The sequence below is a fragment of the Sarcophilus harrisii genome, chromosome 1 (genome assembly GCF_902635505.1).
Source record: "Sarcophilus harrisii chromosome 1, mSarHar1.11, whole genome shotgun sequence".
NCBI lineage: Eukaryota > Metazoa > Chordata > Mammalia > Dasyuromorphia > Dasyuridae > Sarcophilus > Sarcophilus harrisii.
In genome coordinates, this window is record NC_045426.1 from 228,122,975 (window position 1) to 228,145,080 (window position 22,106).

The 22,106-nt window shown below is 34.2% G+C and overlaps 1 protein-coding gene across 5 annotated transcripts in view; it reads right to left on the minus strand.

Moving 5' to 3' along the window:
• Positions 1-22,106, minus strand: part of AOPEP (aminopeptidase O (putative)) — a 490,524-nt gene that overhangs the window by 440,896 nt on the left and 27,522 nt on the right. For all 5 annotated transcript variants that reach the window (XR_004229430.1, XR_004229431.1, XM_031937724.1 and 2 more), the window contains exon 2: positions 8,782-9,689. Coding sequence is in view for 3 of the 5 variants with exons in the window: in XM_031937724.1 (XP_031793584.1) it covers positions 8,782-9,572 (791 nt within the window). In the remaining 2 variants the exon portion in view is untranslated. The remainder of the gene's footprint in view (positions 1-8,781; positions 9,690-22,106) is intronic.

The window sequence follows — 22,106 nt, forward strand, 5'->3', positions numbered from 1 at the left end:
TTTTTATCACGAGTCCTTTGGGTCTGTCTTGGAATATTATTTTGATCAAAAAAAAATGTTCAGACATTTCTCAATTGATGGGCATCCTCAATTTCCAATTCTTTGTTACTCAAAAAGAGATGCTATAAATATTTTTGTACATATGGGTCCTTTCATTTTTCTTTGATACCTTTGGGATACAGACCTAGTAGTGGTATTACTGGATCAAAGGGTATGCACAGGTTGGTACCATTTGGGGATAATTCCAAATTGTTTTCCAGTTCACAACTCTACCAACAATGCATTGATGTCCAATTTTTCCAAATTTCTTCCTTTTTCATTATGTTAATAAATCTGTTGGTTTAATTTATATTGTCTGCAGTTACTATAAATGGGATTTCTCTTCTGTCTCTTGCTGCTGAATTTTGATGGTAACGCATAAAAAATGCTCATAATTTATGTATGTTTATTTCATAATTTGAAACAATTAACAACTTTAGCAAAGTTGCAATTATTTTTATTGATTTCTCTAAGATTTCTCTAAGTATCCCATGACCTGCAAAGAGTGATATTGTTTTCATTTTGCCTATTCCAAGTCATCTGATTTCTTTTTCTTGTGTAATTGTTAAAGCTAACAAAGCTAAAGCTAATTGAATAACAGTGGTGATAATGGACATCTTACTTTACCCCTGCAAGGTTTGTAGCACATTTATAGTTTTAGATTAGATACTCTTTATCATTTTAAAAAATACTCCATTTATTCCTGTGCTTTTTAGTATTTTTAATATGAATAAGCATTGTATCTTGTCAAAAGTTTGTTCTGCATCTACTGAAATAACTATATGATTTTTTTTGGTTATGTTATTCCTAGAGTGAATTATTCTGACAATTTTCCTAATGTTGAACAAGCCCTACATTCTCAGTATAAATCTTACCTGGTCATAATGTTTGAACTTTGTTATATATTGTTATAGTTTTCTTTCCCTATCTCTGTTTTAGGTATCAAAACCATATTTGTGTCATAAAAGGAATTTTTTTAGGATTACTCCTTTGTCTCTTTTTTTAGTTACTTTATAAAGCATTGGAATTAATTGTCCTTTAAATGTTTGGCAAAATTCACCTATAAATCCATTTGATCCTGGGAATTTTTTCTTAGGAAATTCATTTATAGTTTATTTAATTTCTTAAGAAACTGTTATTTAAGCATTTGAAGTTCCCTTCTTTTATTGATTGGGGAAATTTATATTTTTCTCTGATTTGAAATCTCCTGAAACTGCTGCTGGCACTGTTATAATCAACAAGGCCTATTGCTAATGCTATGGCTGCTGATTTCAAGCTGGTCCAAACCCCAGTGACACAGACCTTTCTTGAAGATTTCCTATGTTGTCTTGGGCTGGGAAAATGCCTCAACCCAACTTTTTGTTGGTTCTTCCACTCCAGAATTCAATCTGATACATTATTTCTTTTATCATCTGATTTTTTTTTTTTTTTTTGCCCAGCATGATGAATATGGAAATATGTTTAGAAGAATTGCACATGTTTAATATATATCAAATTGTTTGCTGTTTTAGGGAGGGGGAGAAAAAAATTGGAATACAGTTTTGTAAAAGTGAATGGTGAAAGCTATCTTTGCATGTGTTTAGAAAAATAAAATATTATTTAAAAATTTTTAAAGAAAAAATAACAATAAAATTCATCTGGAAAAGGTCAAGAATATCAAGGGAATTAATGAAGAAAAAATACAAAGAAAAATGGCCTACTTATATCAGATCTAAAATTCTATTTATAAAGGGACAATCATCAAAACTACTTGGTATTGGCTAATAAATAGAGTGGCTGATTTGTGGAATAAGTTGGGTACACAAGACACAATAGTAAATAACTATAGTAGTAATCTATTGCTTGATAAACCCCAAAACTCTAGTTTCTAAGGTAAAAATTTACTAGTTAATAAGGAAATACAAGGAAAACAGAAAACAGCATGGAAGAAACTAGCCACAGACCAACATTTCACATTATGTACTAAGATAAAGTCAAAACAGATACATGATTTAGACTTAAAGGGTAGTGTCATAAGCAAATTAGGAGAACAAGGAATAGCTTATTGTCAGATCTATGGAGAAGGGAAGAACTGATGACCAAGAGATAGGGAGCATTATGAAATATGAAATGGATAATTTTAATTCATTAAATTAAAAAGGGTTTGCACAAACAAAACTAATGCATCCAACATTAGAAGGAAAACAAAGCTTTTACAGTGAGTGTTTCTGATAAAGGCCTCATTTTTCAACTATATAGAGAACTGAGTCAAATTTATAAGAATACAAGTAATTCTTCAATTGATAAATGGTCAAAGGAGGCAGTTTTCAGATGAAGAAATTAAAGCTATCTATGGTCATACGAAAAAAATATTCTAAATCTTTATTGACTAGAGAATGCAAATTAAAATAACTCTAAAGTACCACATTTCACATCTATCAGCTTACCTAATATGACAGAAAAGGACAGTGATAAATATTAGAGAACCTATGAGGAAAATGAAACTCTAATGCACTGTTGGTAGAGTTGTTTTTACTAGCACAAAGTTCTTTTGATGAATACTATTTTGAAGGATAGTTTGAGTTCTGGCACTGCATGCCTGCTCTATGTGGAGGTATTCCTTGCTATATATGGGAGGAAATCAGATCCAGATGTAGGGGGAATATTCCTCATATTATTTACTGATATCAGACTCAGGTAAAGAAGTTTCCTAATTGTACTAGAAAGTGGGTGAGGATCCAAATCTGTAACCAGAGATTCTAGAAAGTGTCAGGCCCATCTGAACAAAAGAAGAAGGCAAAAGAGGAGGAAGAAAACATTTATACAATGCTTACTATGTATTAGGTGCTATACTAAGTTCTTTTTACAATTATTATCTCATTTGATCCTCACAACAACCCTGTGAGATAGGTGTTATTATTATCCCCTTTTTCCAAATGAGTAAACTAAGTTAAACAAATGTTAAGTGACTACAATCACACAACTAGTAAATGTCTAAGGCTGGGATTCCAACTCAGGTCTTCCAGACTCTAAGTCCATGCTTTATCTACTGTGCCACATTATGCAACTAATTTAAGTAGCACTTAAAATACAGCTATGTTGATGATTTGTGTAGATTTATTTTATATCCTGAAACTGTGCTAAGAATTATTGTTTTACTCAATTTATAACTGATTCTCTAGGTTTCTCTAATTTCCCTCTCATCACAAAAAAAACATTTTTTTTCTTCTTTGTCAATATTTCCTCAATTTCCTTTTTTCTTCTTATTGCTATAGTCAGACTTTCAAACACAGTATCAGTAGTGATTAAGGGGATTTTTCAAAAAAGAAAAGTCCATTATGATCCTATCTGTTGTTCCTTGGTAGCTTTTAGAATTTTGCCCTGATTTATCAATGGTGTTTCACAATTTAATTTTTGTGTGTTTAGGTTTGTTTTTAAAGATAGTTCCAAAGGTTTAACTTCTATCACAAATAATTCTTGCTCTTTTTTTTTTTTTCTTTTTTTTTCTTTTCTTTTTTTTTTTTTTAATTTAATAGCCTTTTATTTACAGGATATATACATGGGTAACTTTACAGCATTAACAATTGCCAAACCTCTTGTTCCAATTTTTCACCTCTTACCCCCCCCCCTCCCCTAGATGGCAGGATGACCAGTAGATGTTAAATATATTAAAATATAACTTAGATACACAATAAGTATACATGACCAAAACATTATTTTTGCTCTTTGTTTTAGATAAATACTGTTGATCATGTTAAGGAAAAGTCTTTTTGTTTCTATGCATTTAATGTTTTCAATCACTCAGTCCAATGTTTCAATTTAAAACATGGGTTCTTTCTTATAAGGGGTCTATGGGCTAATTGTACTTCCTTGGTTGTTTTCTCCAATTTAGGGAAATTTGATACTTTCCAGAAATGTTGTGTCTAGATTCTTTTGTCCTTCCAAGTTCTCTGAGATTTTTTTTTAATCTTGAGGTTGGCATTTTATGATCTATCTTCCAAGTCCATTATTTGGATTTGCATGTTTCCTCATTCTTTAGAGAATTCAATTATTTTTTAAGATTTTATTTCCATTTGGCCTAAATTGTGTATAATCCTGTTTTCCACTAATGTATATCTGATGTTGACTATAGTACTTCTATGGGTTTTTAAAGTTTTTTTTTTTTTTTTCCCCTTTCCATACTGGTCATTTTCTTCCCTTTTTCTCTGATCTATTTTTTAAAAATATTTTAACTAAGCTTAAAATTTAAAAAAATAAATAAGAAGGATTTTTTGTTATCACAACCTCCATATAGAAAAGATTTAGGGGGACTAACCAAGACAGATGTCATAAAGTCATAAGGAAATATTTTTGTAAAACAAAAAATAAAATGGAATAACAATTACCTTTGAAGTCATTGAATTAGATAGAAGCCTTAGAAATTTTAATCCAGAGTTTACTTAACGGATGCTATGGAGACTGCCAGCAATTTTATGCAAGGAAATGGTCTCCTGCTTAGATTTTAGGACTTCATATTAGCTTGGCAGTTATTATTTGATTTCAACACACAACTGATATAATACTAAATGCATATCTTTAGCTTTCAGATTTCTGGCTAATTAACATAGAACATCAAAGAGTATGCCAATAATAGACAGACTACAACTACAATAACTGCCACTAAAATTATGAATACTACAGTTGATGATAATAATAATAAGAAGAAAAAGAATATAACTCTTTAAAGTTTGCTTTGAATATGCTCTCTCTTTTAGGCCTAAACAAACAAACAAACCTGACCATTTTGCTGATGTAGAGATTGAGTCTGAGGAGATAAGGCAATAGGTCAGTAAATTTCAAGCTCTCCGGATTTCCACCACAAACAGAACAAATTTGTGTCTCAAGGTGAACAAACTGGAGAAAATCAAGATGACTTGGACAGAACAAGGGTCCTTCTGGGACAAAACAGGAGACTGGAAAAAAGACCTCAGACTGGAGATTAACCAGTGTAAAGTGCAAACACCTCCAGGCTAACTTTATAGAAACACCCAGTGGGGACCTCTGGGTCTAGCTGGGTTTGTAGAGCCTCAACAGAAACCACAGAAACTTTTACCTCCCGTGCAGTGGGTCTGAGTCAGAGAAGACAGGGAACCTCAGCTAATTAGGAACATCAGGCCCAGCTGTGCTGCAGAGACTCGGCCCTCGGTATAAAGGAACCAGTACACTCTGGGGAGGGGCGGGGAGAGCACGGGAACACTGCTGGCTGCAGGTACTTGCAGGAGGGTGGATTTGGGGTTCCTGGTCAGAAGGGAAAGATGAAGGGAAGGTAACCTTAGAGGAGAAGGTTAATGCCTTCCTAGGGAGACCAGCAAAGGAATTCCAAAGAAGATGGGATTTGAGCTGAATTGTGAAAATATCCAGGGAAACTAAGAAGCAGAAATTTTTAAAAAGAGTATTCTATGCATAAAAGCATGGACATCCAATAAATAGACACAGACGTTAGAGTTAGGTATCACCTGCAAAAAAAATGACAAGTACGCAATTTTAGTTAGATGAAAGTAAAATGTAAGTAGACTAGGAAGATAAGGTGAAGAAATAAGTGGTGATGAAGATGAATACATTATTTGAATGAAAGCTTCTTTAAAGAAATGATTATTTCATTCTTCATATTTTTATCTCCAATGCCTGGCAACATGCTTGAGGAACACAAGAGACAATTAATATTTTGCTGATTGAATTGAAAGAAATATAAAAAAGAAAAAACTTCCCAATGAAAAAATTGTTGATAGAATAATTTCATGTAATTCAGAAATTGTAGTAACCAAAGGATGAATGTTACAAATGATCAGCAGGGAAACTGAGAGATTCAGAGGGAGCATAAATAGAGTGCTGCATATAATTAATAATGATTTATACACAAAAAAGTGATACATAAAATACCATCTATGAAATACATAATCACAAAAGGAGTAGTAAGAATGAAACAGCCAAAAGCACATGCATCTTTAAGTGTTGCACTGATATTCATGAAATATCAAATGACCTAGGGAAAGGCTTCCATCATATTCACTAGATTATAAAAGACCTAAGGAAGGACACAAATAAGAATCACACATTGTGAAGACCGTGTACTTTTAAATCAGAAGATTCAGGAATTCAGGTTAGGGGAAAATCGTCAGTCTTTATTCTCAGTGAAGAAGGATCGGAGGTGGAAGAGAATCGGCGATAGCAATGTGTGCAGCTGAGTCAAGAAGCTAGCTAGACCAGCAGCCACATGACCATCAGCTAGGAGTCTCGCACCCCGGCACAATCTCTCCCAGCTTCCCTTCCTGTCTCTCTCTGCCGCCACCCACCAAAATTGTCATTTCCTATACAACACATCAGGACTTGCACGGGAGAGTGGGCAGGGACCATTCTTTATCCAATCATGTATATTAATAGAGTATAGCCCAATTACTATTTAGCCTCATGGACTTGGGACCTCAGTGCATCAACTCAAACCTCAGCCCATTACAACACATGATGAAAAAGTGTGGCTAAATAAGAATCTGCACCAATAGGAGGGAACAGCCACAAGATCAGGAGCATTAAGAACTTAAGTAATTTTTTATGATTTTTTTTAAGCATTCCTTTATATATTTTTCTCTCAAAGAGTTTCATTTTACGGATATGGTCTGTAGTGTTGGTATGGAATATAGTCAGACCAATACAAGTATTCTCTCGGTAACCAGGAATGCATTTCCAAGTTCCTATTCCTACACTCACAAATAAACATTCTCTTTCCCATTCTCTCTTTACTCTCAAGAAAAAAGTGGAAACTCAAGAAAATTCAAAACTGCAATTTAAAGTTGGCAGTTATCCTAGACAGCTACCATTTCCTCAGTTAAACCCTGATGCAACCCTGATATTTTAACCAAGTGAGAACATACTTCAAATTGTTTAGTAGGTGTGAACAAGACCTGAACATTCATTTTTGAATGGACTAATCAATCAATGGAAGGCTTTAGGCCTAAAAATAAAAAAAAATTTTGATCAATTTAGGTATCATTGAAAGGCACTGAATAAACTAGTGTAATTTTATAGAAGAAATCTGATCAGAGGCTGAATTTCTTAAATCATGCTCTTTGTAGGTTTGTATGAAACCCGCAAGCTAGTTTGGAACTAAGATTAAAGTATCTGATGAAGAAGGGGAAAGAAAACCACTCATATAAAAGAATCACTTGTGGGGAAGGGGATGTTTCAGCTTCAGTCTTAAGATCCTCCTTTTCCCCTTGATGTGAGAAGGACTTCCTTAAGTTCAGAGGACTGGAGGATTTCACCTTTTTCATTAGTCATCTTTATACCATTCTATTTGCATCAGGAGTTCAGAATAGACTGGGTATGAAGAGAAAAAGTAGATTCAAGGCCTTACAAGCAGCAAAAAGGCAACATTTATTATACCTAACAGGAACATTTTAAGGACTTTAGAAAAGAACTTCTAAAATCTGAGTAAATAATGCCTTTCTTTTAATCTACCCTTTGTAAATATCTTTCTGGATGAAAATATATCAATTGATAATCATGGTATGAGGAGAGACATACCAATGGAGGTTAGGGAATTATATACAGCATCAGAAAAACATGCCACACACTCATCAGGAACACTCTACAACTGTGATGGAGAAGTAGTGTTCATCCTGTGGGGAACTATCCTGCCAGTTGTGGTTAGAAAGGTGGTCCTATGTTACAAATAAAATACATTCTTTAAAAGCTCATAACATTTGTGAATTTTAAGTGTACCTCAAATGTATTTCTATGCAAAATAGAGTGACATAGGAATCAAAAATTTAAGAGAAGTATATTTAATTTGTACTCAAAATATGAACTTCAAATTAATTCAACATTTATTGGTGCCCCTTCCCCTAATTATGCAAAAAGTTCTAATCTAATTAAAAAATCAAGAAGGGTCAGAAAGGGAAAAAAGATAGCTATAACAAGGTTTATAGGATACTGAGGGAAGGGAGTATTAATCAGGAATTAATCAAAACTGTCAGTTGCTGTCAGAAGGTGATGAAGAAGAGGAATTTAGATAGCCTTTTTATTTTTATTACCTATGTAGCTAATATATGGCTAAACATTTCTAAAATAATAGCAATCTGTAAATCTATTTTAACAATTCTAAATTTTTTTTAAAATGGACATGGAGAAAGTATCTAATCTTCATAAGGTTCCTCATGTCAAAGGCTACCAAATAAAGGGAGCCAAATTACCATAAAAGATTTATTTTTTAAAAAGAGATTTTAAAATAATTTTAACATGCTAAATGCTAGCTATAAATATATAAAGTCCAACAAGCTATTATTAATAAGAATTCACAAATAACAAGAGACTTTCTAGAAGCTTTCCTGGAATCATAGATACCAATCTTCATTGCTATTTATATCTCAAAGTAGGAATAGCACAGAACTTTAAGTATCTTCCTAAGCGTATATATCACCCACCTCTGCAAGAAAAACACCAAATTCTAAATGAAATTTTAGGTATATTTAATAATTCTGCTTACATCCCAATGTTCTTGTTCAATAATGCATAAGGTTAACATATCTTTTCATCTAGACTTAAGGGATGCAATAGTATCAAGTATTTACCAAACACAGGAGTCGATCTATTTCTTTGTGGTATGTATGAATGACAGTGCTACAGAATGAATAAAATGAGCATCTTGATTTAGTCCTTTGACTCAGAGCATTATTGTGAATCCCTGCCTCTTACTCTAAGCAATTGCACAACTCTTAGTTAACCTACCTGCCACTCTGGTCTGTGGTCCATGTAACAGATCTTCCCTCAGGCTTTGTTTTGTACCATATTCTTAAGATGTGAGGAAAGTCAGTGGCTGTTGTAACCCCCATTTTCCTGATTTCTAAGCTCCAGGTGCTAGAGGTGAACAGAAGTTCTCCACAGCCAGGAGCTTGGCTGCAGCAAGCATAATAATATAACTGTTCCCTCCAATGATCTGCAGGGAGAGTTACAAGTTCATGCACAATCTGATTTTTAAGCTCCTTAGAAACATCAGTTTGCTTGGTAAACTTTGTAAATCTTTCAATACCTGGCACAGCAGCAACATCTACCTCCTCGACCTTTAACACGGTTAAATCACAGCAGTCCAGTATAAGCAAAAAATCCTCACTTCCAAGATTCCCTGGGTCACAGAAGTTCTTTGAACTAGAAATCCCATAAGTTTGTTCTCTGTTGCTATGGTTACCATTTCTATCAGAAGCGTTCTTTTCACTTTTATCACAGTCAGCAAAATCTTGAGATCTCATTTCGGATGAAAATCCACCTGGAATGTGGTAAGGTTGAGACGTCTCAACTTTGTTGGACTGATTTGACTCCAACTGGCCAGCTCCTCCATCAGCACCACTCAGTTTCTTGCATCCACTTCCAGGCTCAAGGAAGATGATGATGGCACCTTCAATGACATGGCTCTCAAAATCCACATCCAAATCTAACACATAGTGCTTTACAAGTATGTGGTTAGTGTTGGCCATGAGAGGCAGGTCATCTTTGGAAGGGTCTAATACATTCTCCATTGTCATATTATGTTGGGCAGCAGCTCTGCTGATTTCAACTTTCACACCCTTTAAATCTTCCACCAAATCCTTGTTTGTTAATAAATCCTTGATGCAGGAATTACAGCTCCACAAATGTCGATCCTTTAACCAAGAAGAAAAAGACAATTAGAGGAAATTGTTAAAAACAAGGCACTATTAAAATTGCTACTTTTAAGAGTTAAATACTGTCCATAAATAGTTCCTTTCAATATGGAGAGTTTAACTAGGAGGAAAACAAATTTATCTTATTAATATAAAAGAAAGTGGTCTAATGAATATCTCATAAGTATTTCTATTCATCATTGAATGAAATGATATGCAATAAGGCCAAAAGATTTTGTTTTTAGCTATAACAACTCTTATTTTATTAAAGATCTGTTATGTAAAAGAAAACTTACTAGATTATTTCACAGTTTTTTTAAATGTTAAATGCATCATTTCTAATTTTGTGCATCAAATAAAGTGATTGTTCTTCTGTGATACTAAGTAACAAATCAGGATAAAGACTAAGTAGCTTCATATATTTTATTCTTTGAGAATAATAATGTAATACACACAATATAACTCCAAGGATTAATGTACTTTTCACATTAGGACTGAGCTTATATCAACAATTCTAGTATATTACAAGAAAATGAGCCAATTTAGTAGAAGTACATTCTAAGTATTCCTTTGAGATTGTTCATAGAGATTTTTCATATTTATAGTTAAATGCTCAAGTATATCATTACATCTTAATAGCTGAAAACCCATTAACATTCTAGATAATAGCTTTCTTATGGCAAACAAAAGGTTTTCTTTTTTGAAAAGAAAATATGCAAATACCTATAATAGGAAAAAAAGAAATTAAAATGCAGCAACAGCTGTTACAACAAAATGTATAAGTTCACCATAAAAATTTTGATTCAAAGCATATTTTATATTTTTGTAACAATCCAGCTCAAAAAAATTATTTGATAGTACTTTATACTTTGTGTAATTTTTTTTATCATATTGTTTTTTCTTCCTTTGAAGAAAATAATAAGAAATCTTAGGGAGAAAACATGTATGATATTAAAGAAAACAATATGAATGAAAAAAACCTCTAATGATCAGTATATAGGCTATCTTTAGAATGCTAGGTATACTTCTGAAATAAGAGCTCTAAGAAAAGAAACAATAAACATAGGTACAAACTAAAAAATAACACTGATACAGGCCATAATTTGGTCTTATGTTAGCCAAATATAGGGAAAATATAACTTTTGTCTCAACAACAACAACAACAAAACAATTAAATGTTATAAAATCAATAGTTAGTATATTTCTGCATTTCTAAAAATCAGCATGAGTTTATTTTATTACTCCCCCAAATTCTATTACTTCCTTGTAGTAATTCTTTCAAAGTGGCTCAGAATATATTGATCTTTGATCATGGTAAGGTAATTTGGGAGCTAATTTTGGGCTTCTCAAGATTAGGATTATGCAAGAAAAGAAAATCTTTTTCTCTTCCTTTCCCTCTGCCTCTGGCTGACTGCAGCAGCTTTGTGGGAAAGGGGGAGAGAAAGAGAAAAATAAAAATATAAATTGAAAGTTTGGAAAGTTTTGAGAAAATAGAAGAGCAGTGTGCTATCACTTTAAAATTCCTGTAAGCAAGGGGCCTGTAACTTTGTTATCAGAACTCAGGCTTGTGGAATCCTGAGGGAAGGATGTGGGGGCGGAAGAGGAAGTGGAGGGGGGATAAGGGAGGGGAATCTCAAGGTAAAGCAAAAATTGGTGATTAACTCTTTCCTAGCTTACTAAAGAAAAGAAGTTTGAATGGAATATCTAGGCATTCTCTGTGAAGGCGGAGAAATACACCAAACGGGCTTGGAAGTTTAGAGAACCTCCGTTTGGATTCTGGGAGGGAAGAATCTCCAACTGAAACAAACTTCTCTCTGGACTATTCCTGGGGAAAAGTCCATAGTCTCTGTGTTAAAAAAAAAAAAAAAAAAAAAACAATGATTAAGAAATTTGGGGATTGGTTATTTCAATGTTACCATTGTACTTAGTATAAAAATTGCTTGTGATTTTAAACTTTTTAACCTGATGTATTAATTTGTAAGTAAAGGGGGGAAAGAAAGCAGCCTGCTAATAGGACTAAAGGAAAAGAACAATAAAATTCAAATTTAGCCCAGGGGCTGGGCCATAAAAGCTCTGCCTGGACAGATAAGAGGAGAATGCATGACATTTATGAAGGATTGATTAGTAGGAGCAATTAAAGGTTTGGATGATTTTAGAAAGTAAGAGAAAGTAAGGTATTTGAAGGAGAAAGATGAGGAATGCTATCCAAGTGATGATGAGTCGGTGCTTAATTGAGTCCACCAGCATTCAGTAGAGGGTAATGAGGAATATTTGAAGGAATTTAGAAAGAAGCCTACTTGTCAAGCACCCTGTAATATACTCAAACTGGTGATGCTAATGGGTGGGGAGATGCCTGGCCCCCAGCACAGATTATCAAGGAATATGGACCGGTGACATGGGCCTAAGATGGTAGATGGGGATCTCAGACACCAATATATATATTAAAGAGATTAATTCGACTGCAAGCAGTCTTAGAGGTAACTGCTCAGGCTCTTGATCTATTAGGCAATCAAGCCACCCAAACAAGGGAAGCTGTTTTATAACATAGATTAGTTTTAGATTATCTATTAGCAGAGGAAGGAGGGGTCCACGGGAAACAAAACATGTCCACTTGTATGCAAATTGATGACAATGGAAAAGTAGTAAAAGAAATTACTAAGGGCATTCACAGGATAGTTCATGTGCCTGTACAAGTTTGGAAATCTCCCTTTCGCAAATAGCTGGTGGTTTTGGTTTGATGGTAGCTGGTGGAAACAGCTCTTATGGTATGGACTTATTGCAATCACTGGTATTATTCTGTTGCCACTATGTTTACCCTGTATAATTACATTGGTAACAAGAATAGTTCAAAGATCACTGTCAAGAATCTTATATACAGAAGATGCTATTAAAATGATGATTTTACAAAAAGAGAAATGGGAGGCGGTAGCAGGGGGTGATCTGGATGAAGAGATTAACAAGCAATATGTAGAGATGTTAATTGAATTTGACCACAATATTGGTTCTTCATGAGAAAATATATATATATGTATATGTGTATATATATATATATATATATACACATATACATATATATATATATATATATATTTATAAATAACAGGGGAGATTGTGTGGGAAAGGTGAAGCTTAAGCTCAAGCTTACAGCTCAAGCACATATTGATCAGTAACTGTTAAATTAGCTGAAGCCTTGAGGCCTCAGTTTCGGCTTCTCCAGAGTCACATGATTTTAGATAAGGCCTAGACCTCATTCCATTGTCCAAAGAAGGAATTAAAAGCATATGTGACCCTGATGCATTGTTGGTGGAGTTGTGAACGAATCCAACCATTCTGGAGAGCAATCTGGACCTATGCCCCCAAAGTTATCAAACTGTGCATATCCTTTGATCCAACAGTGCTACTACTGGGCTTATATCCCAAAGAGATCTTAAAGGAGAGAAAGGGACCTGTATGTGCCAAAATGTTTGTGGCAGCCCTGTTTGTAGTGGCCAGAAACTGGAAAATGAATGGATGCCCATCAATTAGAGAATGGTTGAGTAAATTGTGATATGAATATTATGGAATGAAATGAGCAGAACCAGGAGATCGTTATATACCTCAACAATGACACTGTATGAGGATGTATTCTGATGGAAGTGAATTTCTTCAACAAAGAGAAGATCTAACTCAGTTTCAACTGATCAATGATGGACAGAAGCAGCTACATCCAAAGAAAGAACATTGGGAAATGAATGTAAACTGTTTGCATTTTTGTTTTTCTTCCCAGGTTATTTTTACTTTCTGAATCCAATTCTCCCTGTGCAACAAGAGAACTGTTTGGTTCTGCACACATATATTGTATCTAGGATACAGTGTAACCTATTTAACATGTATAGGACTGCTTGCCATCTGGGGGAGGGGGTGGAAGGAGGGAGGGGAAAAGTTGGAACAGAAGTGAGTGCAAGGGATAATGTTGTAAAAAATTACCCAGCCATGGGTTCTGTCTAAAAAAAGTTATAATTATTTAAAAAAAAAAAGTATACATGGCCAAAGGAGCTATACCATTATCTCATTTAGTGCATTCTACTAGCCAGATAAGGGAATAAAGACTTATGTAGCCAATAGTAACATATAGAGGGTGAGATTTCTGGGGTTCTTTGTCTAAAATGTATAAAAACTATACATACTCTCAAGGGAGCGGGCCTCCTACTGTGAGTCTCTATCTTTCAGTGGGACTGTCCCTCCTCTCATGAGACGCTAAATAAAAAATCTGCTTTCTACTTTGAGTGATCTCTGAGTAGTCATTTGGGGAAAGGGTCTTTTTTTACGTCCCACACAAGGGGAAGAGGAGGGAGGGAAGAGAGAATAAGTAAATCTTATTCTCATCAGAATTGGCTCAAAGAGGGAATAACATACACACCAACTGAGTTTAAAAATCTATCTTACTCTATAGGAAAGTAGGAGAAAGGGATGGGGATGGGGAGAGAAATGATAAAAGAGAGGGCAGATTAGGGGAGGGAGTAGTGAAAAGCAAAACACTTTTGAGGAGGGACAACATGAAAGGAGAGAAAAGAGAATAAAGGGGAGAGGAGAATGGAGAAAAATGCAGTTAGCTAAAGTAATTAAATGTGAAAAAAAATTAAAACAAGTTTCTCCAATAAAGAGAAAAATAATAGAAAGTCAAATTTATAAAAATAAAAGCTACTCCCCAAATGATAAATGATCAAAATAAATTAATGCTTTTTGATAAAGTAATCAAATCTATCTATAGTCATATGAAATAAAGCTGTAATTCACTATTGATCGGAGAAATGCAAATTAAAAGAATCCTGAGATACTACTTCATACCTATTAGATTGGCTAATAGGCAAGAAAAGGAAAATGACAAATGGTAGAGGTATGGGGAAAATGAGACATTAATACTCTGTTGGTGAAGATGTGAACTGATTTAATCTTTTTGTAGAACAATTTAGACTATGCCCAAAGGGCATAAAACCATGCATACCCTTTGGCCTAGCAATATCACTACTAGGTCTACATCCCAAAAGAGATAAAAAACAAAAAGAAAAAGGACCTATATGTATAAAAACATTATAGCAGCTCTTTTCTGACACAAAGAATTAGAAATTGAGAGGATGCCCATAAACTGAGGAATGGATGAATAAACTGTGGTATATGATTAAAATGGAATATTATTGGTCTATAAGAAATGATGAACAGCATGCTCTCAAAAAAACTTGGAAACACATGAGCTAATACAAAGTGAAATGTACAATGTACAAAATAACAACAATATTGTAAGATAATCAGTTGAGAATGACTTACTATCAGCAATACAGTAATTCAGGACAACTCTGAAGGATTTATGATGAGGAATGCTATCCATCTCCAGAGAAAGAAATGATAATGTCTGAATACAGATTGAAGCATTCTTTTTATAGTCTATATATTTTTTGAAGTTTTTTGTCTATTTTTTACATAACTATAATGGAAATGTTTTGCATAACTACACATGTATAACCTATATTACTGAGTGTTAAGTGGTGGGTATACTAAGAAAGGTTAAAAAACTATTAAGGAGTTCACAACCCAATAAAGGAGGCAATATGCAAACAATTATGTACAAAATATATATATATATACACATACATACATACATACTGTGAATTGGGGATAGTGATTAAGGGAAATATTAAGATTAGGGAAAGGACTGGGAAAAATTCTTGGTAGAACTCAACGGAAAGAGGGGGAAGAAAAGAAAAATTTGGAACTCAATTTTAAAAACAAATGTTAAAAATTGTTTTTACATGCAATTGGGAAAAATTTTTTTTTTCCAAAAATTTTGAATTTTTTAAAATTTAATCACCCTTAAGGCTTCATTCTAAGTATAGTAGTATTATGGCGGAGAGGTGGGGGGAATTGTTTGAATTCCCTTATTTGAATTCCTTTTCATAGTGTTTAACACATCACCTGACACATTCAACATGTTCAAAAATGAACTCATTGACGCTTCTTTCTTCTTCATTTTTCCAAATGCTTCTAATACTACCATCTTCCCAATCACTTGGGGGTCAAATCTTGGTGTGATAACTTGATTTCTCACTGTCTCAACCCACCATGTCTAATTTGTTGTCAAATCCCATCAATTCTACCCTCTTAAGATTTCTCATATGGTTACTTCTCTAAGAATGCTATTACCCTGGTACAGGATCTTATTACCAAATGTCTGAATAATTAAAATGGCCTATTGAATAGTCTGCTTGTTATGGGCCAGAACTCTGAAACAAGGATTCTTACAAGGTGTTAAGTCAGTGGAATTGATGAGACAATGGTTATCTAGTTTCACATGGTGATTAATAGTTCTCTAGTTCAGTATGATTGAATTAATCTTACAACAAATAATGGCTTCCTAGTGATATAATGATTGGTTTATACTTAGAATAGAGCATATAAGTCAGGGGAACTCAGAGATTCAGTTCCATCTTCAGTTAGGCTCCTGGTGACTAGCCTATCCTCCTGCATTTTTTCCACTGAAACCAAGTCTCCTCTGAAGGCCAGGAGAAAGCTAGCTGAGCACCAGGCAAAGGAGACAATAAAGACTTTTGGACTTTAACACCTGGCTATCCTTGTGGTGATTAACTTGATGAAAAGAAGGCTGCCCCAAAGACCTCCAGAAAATCAAACTAAGAACATTACATCTGCCCACCTCAAAAAGACTAAAAGGTATATTTTACTTTAATTTCTAGGAAAATTCTAGAATGAATTATTAAAGAATGGTTAGTGGGCATCAAGAAAAGTTTAGAGGGTTTATAAAAAAGCTAGTGTGGTTTCATCAAGAAGTTTATACCAGACTTTCTAATTTCTATTTTGACAGAATCATTAAATTGACAGAATCAACAGGGGAATGCTATAACTATGGGCTCATATGATTCTTTTAAAGTATTTGGACTTATCTGGATTTGAGAGGGAAACACTGAACTCTCCTATAATTATTTTGCTAATTATGACATTTTCAACTGTGCTATTTTTATCTGTTCTCTTTGAAATGAAAAAGGGTTTTCCTCCCTGAAAAATGTTATTTGATATTTTAGTTTTGAAAAGTTGACTATAATGTTTCTTGGGGAGATAAATTTCAGATTTGTTTCTATTAGTGTTTTTGTGGTGTCTCTGAAGATGCTATCTGCATCTAAGACTTATTGATAATTTTTTTCTTAAAATATGATATTCAGATTTTCTTTTCTATTTTTTTTGGTAGATTTATAAACTTCAAACTAACTCTTCACATTTTACCTTCAAGTTCAATATTCTTGTTTTGTAGCTCTATCATATTACGTATTCTTCCAAACTTGTTTTTAAATTTTTCTATTGATTTTCTTCATTCCTCTGCATTTTTGGCATTCCAATTCTACTACTCTTTTTCAGAGCAATTACCATTATAGAAAGTCTTTTGTTCTCTAGTCTCTTGTTAAACATGTTGGGACTTTTGGACCTTAGTACATATGGACTGCTAAAAACCTTCCCCTTTTACCATCTCTTGAAAAGATCTCATTAGGCACTGGAAGGCAGAGAAACCTGGTGTCAAAAAACTTTCCTCCTACCAATTTTTTTAGAAGCTACTGGCAACTCCTTTTCCCTTTTCTCCCCTCTCAGCTGCACATTATTATCCTTAACCCTCAACCCTATGGTAGAGATTTCTAATTTCTGTTTTTATTTATCTTTATCATTTTCACTTAATTCTTTGATTGTTCTAAAGATTGCTGCATTGTTTCATGAGCCTTGTAATACTTTCACCTTCTTTCAGGAGATTTTGATTCAATTCCCTTTGATAAAAATTTTTTGTCAATAAAAATAAAGCTGAGGCAATGTATATCTGTGATCTAGCTACCAGGGAGGCAAAGGTGATAGATCTCTTGAGCTCAGATGTTCTGAATCAAGTGTTTACATATCAAAAGGTAAGGCCCTGGGAATCAAGTCTACCAAGTGGCCCAAGGAGAAGTGAACTTCTTCAGGTTAGAAATGGAGCTGGTCAAAGCTAATATATGAATTCATAACTAAAATGTTAATTGAGTCTATGAGTAGCTTCTCTACTTCCATTCCAGGAAAGATAGGGAAACTTAAATAAAAGGAGGGAGGAAAAGGGTAGGAAGTTAGAAAGAAAAGAAGAAGAAAGGATGAAAAAAGTAAGGAAGAAAGGGAAGAAGAAAGGGAAGTTGAGGGATGGTCATAGAATCACAGAATTTAAGAATTGGAATAACCTGAGCAGCCAACTCCTCCAAACCCTACAGTAAGGAATCCCCATTATAACATAGAGATGATCATCTAATCTCTGCTTAAAGATGATGTGGGGCATTGCAAAGGGGACACTCTAAGACGTCTTTGCAAATGGATTTCTTTTCCATACTTACCTCTTTTTTGCTAGTTTCCTGTTTCTTTCTCTGCACTACTTTAGATGTAAATAGCACTGCCCTTTTGGGCCTCTTCTGCTGTTGCTATGTTGTCATCTAGGCCCCACACTATTCCACAGCAACTTACTTTCCTTCCTCTTGAGCTTTGTGGTTGCTTTGATTTATGGATCTCTACCTGCCCTAGAAGCAAGCTCTCTAGCCAACTGCCAAAGCAAAAGTCTGTGACTAACCACAGAGGAGAAAGAGCTGCCCTGAGCCAGTATGGATATAGGATTGGGGCATGAGAAAGACCAAGAAAAACAGGGCCTCAACCTTTCCTAGGAGAAGGTCCTTAGGGAGTTAATTTCAGAAGTATGTGCCTAAATCTACAACCTTCACTAATGACAGAGATACTCAGAGCCAACATGGTCCTGAGCTGGGAATACTGGGGAATGGGGAAGGAAAGACCTGGAATACTAGTTTGTTAAACTACTCTTCAGTCACTTTTTCTGTAACAATGACCTTATAATGTATTTCTTCAATGTTTCTCTTCCCATGTTGAATTTACTGCTTCTAAGAACTTTGATGGGGCAGGAGAAAGGTTGCAGTCTAGAATACTTCTCGGGCTATTTTCCTGGGGCTGAGCAGCACATATTTTCAGAAGATTCACTTAGATGCTATTTTGGTTTCCATGTCATGCTACATAAAACAGCAACAGTTTCTTATTTTGACAGTACAGGAAAAAGAAAGAGTGTTTAAGCCAGCCCCAGAGAGTTTGATGAATTATTGTTAGGCCACTTTTATATAGTTTCCAACCTAAACCATAGTATGCATACTATGTATATCCATTACAACTTATTATATATATCCACTTGTCTTTGGAGTCATGGATGATCTGATTCTCCTTCACATAATAAAAGGTATATACACAGAGACATATAATTATCATAGATGTCAAATGCTTTTATAACCTTATATACAGAGCAAAAGTGAGTTCACTGGTTACAAATGGTTGTATTTAGCTACCCATGAATGGAAGATAAATGATATCCATATTTCTGAATAAAATGTCAACCAGCAGTTTTCACAGTTATTTGCCTGTTGTTATAATTATTATTATTTGGAATAATTTTCTCATTTTCTATCCCCCTCCATAAAACACACACACACGCACACACACACACACACAAATTGCCATCTATTTCTCATTTTCCTTTTGCTCTTTCTTTCCAACGTTCCCCTCCCGAACAAACATCTAGTTAATATTCTCAAGGATAACCCATTGTTGAGTCCAAAATAAGTTTGCTTTATGGTTCATTTTTCAAATGTTTCAGTGATTGGCACAACAACACTGTGAAAGGTTTCAAAAAGATTTTATGTTCAGTAATTTTTTTCACATGAAAGTGGGGAGAAATCATGTAGAAAATAATACTAATACTAAACAGAGACATGTTACATGAAAGAAATTATCTTGTAATTCATAGCCTCACCAATGCTTTATATCACAAGGGAGTATGCATGTAATGTGGATATATAAATTTCATAAATGGGCAATATAAATCTCATCCTTTAAGAGCATCACAGAATGTTTGCCAAACCACAGAGACTTGTTCTAAAACCAAGGTTCTGTCTTTTATACATTCTACAGTGTCTAGCACAAAGTCAATGCTTGACAAACATTAAATAAAATGTTATTGATTATAATAAAGGCATAGCTTTTTTCTCCTTTCATGCATCACTTTTATATATTTTTTTAAAGTATACATTGATGTCTGTTTTAAATTAGTTGACTTTTTCTCTGTTAAGTACTTAGAAGGGAGGGATTCTTTATGTATGCTTTGCATAGCACTCACCACTTTATGAGCAGACTATAAATACTTAATTCTAGAAATGATTTGATAAGAGATGAAAGGACACTTGTACTTGTAAGCCTTTTAAGAGACAATGGTTATTCCTATTAACAACTAGTTTGCATGATGTATCATCCTGGTTTTGTATATAATTCAACAGGTATATTAATGAGTACAGAGGCATATAAATTTTTTATATAAATTTTCATTCTTTTTACATGTTTCTATGTTTGAGCCTGTTAAATTCTTTAAAATATAAGACAATAAGAGTGTAATATCCTTAACAAAAAGGATTATAATTTTCTTTAACTAGACTGAGGTCTATGACTGCATAATATACTAAAAGAATCTAAATATTAAGTTATACATGAAACAAGTATATCTTTTAGTTCATAAGGACCATAAATTGCAACTGCCTTTCTATAATCTCTACAGCACCCAAAACATTGAATTTATTCCAATGGGTAACTTGGAAGTAGATAATTCTTGAATAAATATATTACTAGTGTTTTCACTCCAATGTGCATAAATCTGTACTTTAAAGATTTCTATTCTATCCTTGTATCTCACATAGAGTTGGATTTATGCTAGTCGTTCAATTATTATATAATGTTTTATGTTGCCAACTTTGTATGACACATGTCAGGCATAATTCTAAGTAGTAGGGATACAAAGATAGGATCTTACCATCTAATGTGTGACCCAAAAATAACTACAAGATCCCTATCCTCAAGGAACTCATATTCAAATGGAGAAGACAATGGTAAATAAACTATGCATGTATGAGATATATAATATAAATGGAAAGTTATCTCAGAGAGATGACACCAGCAGTGAGAAACATTTCCTTAAGAAGCTGGTATCTGAGCTAAGGCCTGAAGGAAGCCAAGGAACCCAGGAGGCAGAAAGGCAGATGATAACCATTCCAGTTATAGAAGACAGGCAGTGAAAAGAAACAGAATTAGAAGATGGAGTGCTGTGTTTGAAGAACAGAAAATTAATCAGTGTAGTTGGTTGTACACTGCTGCTAAACATAGAATTTTATATTTGATATTACAGGTAATATGGAGCCATTGTACAATCAATCATTCCCTTTCTCCTTGTTACTATCTTTTCTCTAGGTTTTTGTAGAATAATTCTCTTATGGTTCAGCTGATTTTCAGGCTTCTTTCCTGGATTTTCATCTAGTTTACACCCACTAACTATGGGTGTCCCTAAAAACTCGGTCCTGTGACTTCTCTTTTCCCCCTAAGCTATTTTACTTGGTGGTCTCTTCAATTCCCATGGATTGAATTATCATCTCTATTCTAATGTTTCTCAGATCTTTTTATCCAGCCTTAGTTTCTCCAGATATTTGGTTTCCTATTTCCAACTTTACACTGGACAACTTTAACTACATGTCCTACAGACCTCTTAAACTTAACATGTACAAACAATAACTCATTATAATTTCCTCACAAGCCCTCTCTTCTTCCTAAGATTCCTATTACAGATGAAGGAACCATCAAACACAATTAGTTAAGTCAGTCAATCAATAAACACTTATTAAGTGCCTACTATGTGCCAAGAACTGTGCTAAATGCTAGGGCTACAAAAAAAAAGCAAAACATAATCCCTGCTCTCAAAGAGTTCACAATGTAATGAAGGAAACAAGCATACAAATACATACAAATAAACTATCTATAGGACAAATAAGAAATAATTAATAGAGGGAAAGCTCTAACATTAAGAGGGATTAGAAAAGGTTTCCTATAGAAGGTGGAATTTTATCTAAGACTTGAAGGAAGTCAAGAGGCAGAAATGAAGACAGAGGCATGGAAAGGCAGAGAAAATGCTCAAAGCTGAGAGATGAGGTTGTCTTGTTTGAAGAATGGCAAAGTAGCCAGTATCACTAGAAGAAAGCATATATGGGGCCTGGGAGGTGGGTATAAAGTGCAAGAAGACCAAAGAGAGAGGGAGAACAGGAAGCAGATTATGAAGAGCTTTAAATACCAATAAATACTAGAAAATTTTATACTTGATTCTGGAAGGGAGAGAGAGCCAGTGGAATTCCCTGTAGGCAATTAGGAAGTAGACAGAAAAGATTGGGGGAAAAGTGAAATGGGGATGACAGAAGGGAATATGGGATGCTATGAGAAGATGGGATGGAATGGTGCTATTTTGCAGATAGAAGGCATTGCCTTGGAAAGGAGCAGAGACATCTT